At 41.8% G+C, this 8317-nt stretch overlaps 1 protein-coding gene across 1 annotated transcript; it reads left to right on the forward strand.

Moving 5' to 3' along the window:
* Positions 1–934: 934 nt before the first annotated feature.
* On the forward strand, positions 935–8036 carry LOC139312960 (vomeronasal type-2 receptor 26-like; the record flags this gene model as incomplete). Its single annotated transcript, XM_070938201.1, has 3 exons — positions 935–1018; positions 1541–1670; positions 7180–8036. Coding segments are annotated over exons 1-3 (1071 nt in total), but the record flags the coding sequence as incomplete, so codon positions are not given.
* Positions 8037–8317: the final 281 nt, after the last annotated feature.

Consider the following 8317-nt stretch of genomic DNA (forward strand, 5'->3'; position numbering starts at 1 on the left):
GTCATGGCAGGTAATTTCTGGGTCTTTTGACTCAATCCACAGATAGAAACTAACCAAGGAGAGAATCAACCTAGAACTAAGGAGAAATTTCTTAAGGAAGGGTTTACCTTTACAAATCATAGGTGCCCCATTGCTGGAGCCATTTAAGAAGAGACAGGATGGCCACATGTCTAAAACTGTAGAGGGTCTGTTGCTTGAGCAGGTGGTTGGATTAGAAGACCTCCAATGTCCCTTCCAATAATAGGATTCTGTTTCTATGACAACCACAGCACAGAGCAAGATTCAAAGTGGTCCTAATGGGTTCCTGATCTGAAATTCATCAGAATTTTCTGCATCAAAGGCTAAAATGTTGGACCTCTCTGAATAGTGAAGTGACCAACCAGGTCAGATGCTTCCTTCCACGTGGCCCAGTAGATCAAAACCGGTTCCTGTATTCTGCTGCCTTTGAGAATGAGCTAGAGAAAATCAGAACCATGAATTTTCCATGGTTCTGATAGAAATAATGTATTCACTTCAAACATTCATTTATTAGTCAACAAGACTTTGGAACTGTTTCAAAATGAAGGTAGCAAAGTATCACAAGAGGAAAATCCTAAAATTAAATTTAGATTGTGGAACTAAAAATCTTGTATTTTAGTGAAATTGGAGTTGGAAACCATGCCCAGTGATAAAGGGAAAATTTACTTTCAAAATAAAATACACTCAATTCGTCAGATCGCCACCAAGAAATGGAACAATGATGTTCCATTTGTAGCTCTAGCCCCAATACTCCTATTTCTGAAGATCTCCTTTTTTTCAGATTCTTCCTTATTTGAGGAATGTGCAGTTCAACAACAGTGCTGGAGATGAGGTCTCCTTCTCAGAAGATGGACTGGGATCTGCTCCTTATGATCTTCTCAACTGGGTTTTCCTCCCCAATCAATCTTTTGTCCCCATGAAGTTTGGGCAAGTAAATCCTGAAGCTCCCCCAGGCCACGATTTCACCATTAAATCTGATGGAATTGTCTGGGCCACAAAGGTGAGCTGCAAGGAAAGGCTGTAAGTTCAGGGAAAGATTCATTCTCTTCCTGAGATGCAGAACATCTTCCTAACTTGAAAAATAATAAATTGAGTCACAAACTATGGCAATTATTTGGTGAATAACCTGCTTTACGTGTAACACCTTTGAGGTCTGATTTGTGTCATTCCACAAAGGGTTAGCCTTGGGATCAACATCTGCTTGAAATGCAGGATGCAATTACAGCAAGCAACAGTGATTTCCATGGAATTCAGTTGTATCCTCATGGTTCTTTCTTTTAGAAATGCTGCAGTTGAGTCACAAGCCTTCCTCCTCATGATGGAACCCCAGTTCCAATCTCCAGCATCTATTGAGGTCTCAGGAATGCCAGTGGCCTGAATCCCTCAGGAGCTGTTCCATATTTCTGATAGACCATGCCAATGTATCTCCTTAGAAGAGAATCTGAACATAGAAATAGGAATGGGGAAAAGAATGAATACAGCAGGTTCATTCCTTAAGTAATTACAAATACTTATCTTTCAGACGATCCCCATTGCCAGGTGTGGAAGGAAGAGGTGCCATGCAGGAGGGAGGAGAAGAGTTCCAGAGGGAAAGCAGGTTTGCTGCTACCAATGTGACCCTTGTCCAGAAGGGACCATTTCTAATCAGACAGGTAGACCATACTTCAAATTTAAATCTTCCAGAATCAAGGAAGAAATTCATAAAATCAGTATATTTTTGTTATTGTGACCATTTTTGATAAAATTGACATGCACTGATACTTTTCAAAAGAAACTTTCTATTGATCTAAACTGCCCTGGCCACAGAGGCCACCTTTCTCGATACTCAGCAAGGATAGTTTGAGGGCACAATTTATCCATCCCCAACTTTCATTTCTGCTTCTACTTTCACCTCCACTTGCGAAACCTCCTTTCAATCTTTTCCTGAGGAAGTGGGGAATGCAGTCCAAGGTTTAATTTGGTCATTTAGTGCCTGCTTCTTCCAGCGTCTCCATCAACCTCTGAGGAAATAGACCTGCCAGAGAAAGAGGAATTCCATCTATTTATGTCTATTCGATAGGGCAGAAAGGGAGGAATGAACAGATTTTTTAAAAGTTTTTTATATTTATTTATTTATATTTGAATTTATATACCGCCCTTCTCCCCCTAGGGACTGAGGGTGGTGAACAGCCAAAATTAAAATACATACAATATTAAAGTTAAGATAGCTATAATAAATTAAATCAATCGGCCCCCAATTTAAAACCCCAAAGCTATACAATTAAAACTAACCCATAAAAAACCTAATTAGGCTAGGCCGGCTTGCTGAAATAAAAATGTCTTCAGGGCCTTACGGAAAGTGCGGAGATCCGGGATCAATCGTATTCCGGGAGGAAGCTCATTTCAGAGGGCGGGTGCCCCCACAAAGAAGGCTTTCCCCCTGGGGGCCACCAGCCGACATTGCTTGACCAATGGCACCCTGAGGAGGCCCTCTCTGTGAGAGCGTATTGGCCGTTGGGAGGTTATCGGTAGCAGAAGGTGGTCTCGTAAATAACCTGGCCCTAAGCCATGGAGCGCTTTAAAGGTGAGAACCAACACCTTGAAGTGCACCCGGAAGACCACCAGGAGCCAGTGCAGCTTGCGCAGGAGAGGTGTTATATGGGAGCACCATGTTGCTCCCGTAATCACCCGCGCGGCCGCATTCTGCACCAGTTGGAGCCTCCGGATGCTCCTCAAGGGGAGCCCCATGTAGAGAGTGTTACAGTAGTCCAGGCGGGAAGTGACGAGAGCGTGAGTGACTGTGCATAAGGAGTCCCGATCCAGAAAGGGACGTAACTGGCATATCAGGAGAACCTGATAAAAAGCCCCCTTGGCCACGACCGTCATATGCTCTTCTAAAGACAGCCGTGTATCCAGGAGGACGCTCAAGTTGCGAGCCCCCTCTGTGGGTTTCAATGACTCGCCCCCAATAGCCAGCGATGGCACCAGCTGGCTATATCGGGATGCCGGCATCCACAGCCACTCGGTCTTGGAAGGGTTGAGTCGAAGCCTGTTCCTCCCCATCCAGACCCGCACGGCCTCCACACACTGGGACATCACTTCAAGGGCATCATTGGGGTGGTTTGGGATGGAGTTGTACAGCTGAGTATCATCAGCATACAGATGACACCGCACCCCAAATCCACGGATGATCTCACCCAGCGGCTTCACATAAATGTTGAACAGGAGTGGCGAGAGGACCGACCCTTGCGGCACCTCAGAAACAAGGCATCTCGAGGTCGACCTCTGCCCCCCTGCCAACACAGACTGCGACCGGTCGGAGAGATAGGAGGAGAACCACCACAAGACAGTGCCTCCCACCCACAATCCCTCCAGCCAGTGCAGCATGATACCATGGTCGATGGTATCAAAAGCCGCTGAGAGGTCTAATAGGACCAGAAAAGAGGAGCAACCCCTGTCCTGAGCCCTCCAGACATCATCAACCAACGTGAACAATAACGTTTCCGCGCTGTACCCAGGCCTGAAGCCGGACTGGCACAGATCTAGATAGACAGCTTCATTCAGGTACTGCGGGAGCTGTTGCGCAACCACACTCTCAACAACCTTCACAATAAAGCGAAGGTTGGAGACAGGACGGTAATTTGCCAAAACAGCCGGGTCCAGAGAAGGCTTCTTGAGAAGAGGCCTCACCACCGCCTCTTTCAAGGCGGACGGCAAGAAACCCTCCCCCAGAGAAGGGGAGGGTTTTATACATCTCATTTTGTGAATAGTTTGATTCCTGGGTTTCATACATTTCAATATAAATAATCATAACAATATTATTCTTAATAATTACAGCCCATTTTTATTTTTAATTTTACTAACATATAGTTTCTACTGTCATCTTTCAACTCTAAACCTTCTCATAATTCTATCATACTTCATATCATCTTAATATCTGTTTTTACTATTTCCCCCCTCATATTTCTACTTCTATTTTAGCCCTCTTTTTCCCCTTACCCCTATCATTCTAATAATCAAAGATTTTCCTTTTTTCATTATTCAATATTACAATATATCAATCATGATCTTTCTCTAGTTTTTTGTTAATAATCACATTTTTTAAATATATATATATTATCTCCAATCATTCATTTCTTATATTCATTATGTTACTACCAGTAGTGGGTTGCTCCCGGTTCACACCGGTTCTATAGAACTGTTAGTAAAACCGGTGGGAGGCTCTGCCCACTGACCCCGAAGTCATCAAAAGGCTTCTGTGCATGAAGCTTCAACTCCTTATGTTGTTCTTTTGTAAAATCCTTCATGTCTTGGTATGTCAGCTCCATATCATTATATCCACTTATTTCCATTTTACAGTCAGTCCAATTTTTTAAAAAACATCCTGGGGTTATCCACCTCCCTTCCAATCACTTTTATTTCTTCAAAAGTTTTGTATTTTGAAGTTTAAAGTAAGTTTGAACTAACGCCTTATAATCCAACAAAGATAAAAATTCCCATAGATGCACAGTTCTCCTCTTAGCAGCAGATGGTGATCATGATTCAGATTGGTATTGCCTCTCTGCATAGTGCTGATAATCCAATTTTAATTATTTTAGATTGTAAATCCAATAGCTGGGTGAATGAATACTCATAAAATTTGATAGTCATAAAATATAAACAATTTCCAGATCAAATTCCAGTATATATAATCTTTAAAAAATAACTTTTCAATGTCATGTCTTCACTTTGAGAGTTCAATTTTTTAACTTCTCTTCTCTTCTCTTCTCTTCTCTTCTCTTCTCTTCTCTTCTCTTCTCTTCTCTTCTCTTCTCTTCTCTTCTCTTCTCCAATATTATAGCATATATATATATATATATATATATATATATATATATATATATATATATATATATGTAGGTCTTTGGTTATTCGGGTCTTCTCCCACGTAAAATTGGAAGTGTCTTGGCGACGTTTCGATGAAGTCTCATTCATCATCTTCAGGCTGGTGTTCTCGGCTTCGTGCTTCCTTGCTCCTGGAAGCATGAAGCCGAGAACACCAGCCTGAAGATGACGAATGAGACTTCGTCGAAACGTCGCCAAGACACTTCCAATTTTACGTGGGAGAAAACCCGAATAACCAAAGACCTACATACAAACACCCGCGAAAACCTGAGAAAACATATATATATATATGCATATTCTTTCTAGCCAGGTTTTACCTACGTAAACTAGGTTGTTCTGCAGCCCTGGTTCTGTGAAATCTCATTCACAAGTTTCTGGGCCTTTTTTTTTTTTTTTTTTGCTGACAAACTGCAACTCTGTGTTGCTCTCTGGGAGATTCTCTGGAGTCCCAGAGAGCAACACAGAGTTGCAGTTTGTCAGCAAAAAAAAAAAAAAAAAAAAAAGGCCCAGAAACTTGTGAATGAGATTTCACAGAACCAGGGCTGCAGAACAACCTAGTTTACGTAGGTAAAACCTGGCTAGAAAGAATATGCACATAAAAGCCTACGAAAAAGGAAAAAAGACACACACACACACACACACACACACACACACACACACACACACACACACACACACACACACATATATATATATATATATATATATATATATATATATATATATATATATATATATATATATATGTCTTTTTCTTTTTCGTAGGCTTTTATGTGCATATTCTTTCTAGCCAGGTTTTACCTACGTAAACTAAGTTGTTTTGCAGCTCTGGTTGTGTGAAATCTCATTCACAAGCTTCAGGGCTTTTTTTCTGTTGACAAACTGCAACTCTGTGTTGCTCTCTGGGAGACTCAGATAGCTATTTCTGCCTTATAAGGCTTCGTCGGTGAGCCACACCCACTTCTCAGATATTCCCCCTGTAAAGGTATAATGTGTCTTTTTCTTTTTCGTAGGCTTTTATGTGCATATTCTTTCTAGCCAGGTTTTACCTACGTAAACTAAGTTGTTTTGCAGCTCTGGTTGTGTGAAATCTCATTCACAAGCTTCAGGGCTTTTTTTCTGTTGACAAACTGCAACTCTGTGTTGCTCTCTGGGAGACTCAGATAGCTATTTCTGCCTTATAAGGCTTCGTCGGTGAGCCACACCCACTTCTCAGATATTCCCCCTGTAAAGGTATAATGTGTCTTTTTCTTTTTCGTAGGCTTTTATGTGCATATTCTTTCTAGCCAGGTTTTACCTACGTAAACTAAGTTGTTTTGCAGCTCTGGTTGTGTGAAATCTCATTCACAAGCTTCAGGGCTTTTTTTCTGTTGACAAACTGCAACTCTGTGTTGCTCTCTGGGAGACTCAGATAGCTATTTCTGCCTTATAAGGCTTCGTCGGTGAGCCACACCCACTTCTCAGATATTCCCCCTGTAAAGGTATAATGTGTCTTTTTCTTTTTCGTAGGCTTTTATGTGCATATTCTTTCTAGCCAGGTTTTACCTACGTAAACTAAGTTGTTTTGCAGCTCTGGTTGTGTGAAATCTCATTCACAAGCTTCAGGGCTTTTTTTCTGTTGACAAACTGCAACTCTGTGTTGCTCTCTGGGAGACTCAGATAGCTATTTCTGCCTTATAAGGCTTCGTCGGTGAGCCACACCCACTTCTCAGATATTCCCCCTGTAAAGGTATAATGTGTCTTTTTCTTTTTCGTAGGCTTTTATGTGCATATTCTTTCTAGCCAGGTTTTACCTACGTAAACTAAGTTGTTTTGCAGCTCTGGTTGTGTGAAATCTCATTCACAAGCTTCAGGGCTTTTTTTTCTGTTGACAAACTGCAACTCTGTGTTGCTCTCTGGGAGACTCAGATATGTTAAGGCAGGAATAATGTACTCAAAACAAAACAGCAACATTTCTGGATAACTGATCTGCTGTTCTTCTTTGTGTTCGATTATAAAATGGCGGAAAAACAGGCAGGAATCCCAGACTGAAAGCCACATTACTCATGGAAGTGCACAGTAAATAGATAGCTGGAACTGAATAAATCCTTGTCTCTGGCTTATCTATCCCCAGAATCATCATAAATGAAGGATGATTTGCTCTTTTTGATGCCCCATAAATAGCACAGGGGATTATTTCATTACTCCCTTTGTAGGTAGGTCAACAGCAGAAAGGCTATACTCATATCATTTATGCAGGAGGGATAATGTGCATGGTAGTTGTTCAAGAAATCCTTAGACAAAGACTTTTGATTTCAGATTCAGCTCGCTGTGAACCCTGCCCAGAAGACCAATTTCCCAACAAGGAAAAGGACCACTGCATTGCCAAGAAGATCCACTTCCTTGCCTATCAAGACACCCTGGGATACATTTTAGTTTTTCTTCCTTTTTTCCTTTCTGTGATCACTTCTGCAGTCCTGGTGATTTTCTATAAACATCATGACACACCGATTGTCAAGGCCAACAACCGAGATCTCACCTACATCATCCTGGTTTCCCTCCTGCTCTGCTTCCTTTGCTCCTTCCTCTTCATTGGTCAACCAGGGAAGATCACCTGCCTCTTACAACAACCTGCCTTTGCCATTCTCTTTGCCCTTGCAGTTTCTTCTGTGTTGGCAAAAACTGTCATGGTGGTTCTGGCCTTCATGGCCACCAAGCCAGGGAACAAGACAAGGAATCTCTTAGGAAAACCACTGACCAACTCCATTGTCATAGCCTGTCCTCTGGTCCAAGCAGTACTTTGTGCAACTTGGCTGATAACCTCTCCTCCGTTTCCCAGCTGTGACTTTCACTCCTTGTTTGGAGAAATCGTCTTGGAATGTAAACAAGGCTCAGCTCTAATGTTTTACGGTGTCCTCTCTTACCTAGGACTTTTGGCCCTTGTCAGTTTCACAGTGGCATTTCTAGCTAGGAAATTGCCTGATAGTTTCAACGAAGCCAAGTTCATTACTTTTAGCATGCTGGTCTTTTGCAGTGTTTGGATCTCCTTCCTCCCCACCTACCTGAGCACCAAAGGGAAGTCCATGGTGGCCGTGGAGATTTTCTCCATTTTGGCCTCTGGAGCTGCTCTCTTGGCTTGTATCTTTTTCCCCAAATGCTACGTTATTCTGCTGAGGCCTGATCTGAATTGTAGAGAAAATATAGTAAGAAACAAGAATTTCTAACTAATGCAAGGATCGGTCTCATTTATATTTGTCTTTGAGATGTGTTTAGAGTGTGATGATTTCTAAAAGATGATGGCATAAAGGAGGTATTTCTCCATTAAAAATTCCTTATCAGATGCTGCAACTGGTTAGAATTTAACTGTGGTCAGCAACAATCACCCAGCCTTTTATTTATCATGCCTTCAAAGTATCCTTGTTTGTCCAGTGCCCGATGTGGATGGAAAACTGTTTAT

This window comes from Pituophis catenifer, unplaced genomic scaffold (genome assembly GCF_029215685.1).
Source record: "Pituophis catenifer annectens isolate HBS135680 unplaced genomic scaffold, rPitCat1.0.hap2 SCAF_1, whole genome shotgun sequence".
NCBI classification, from domain to species: Eukaryota; Metazoa; Chordata; class Lepidosauria; order Squamata; family Colubridae; genus Pituophis; species Pituophis catenifer.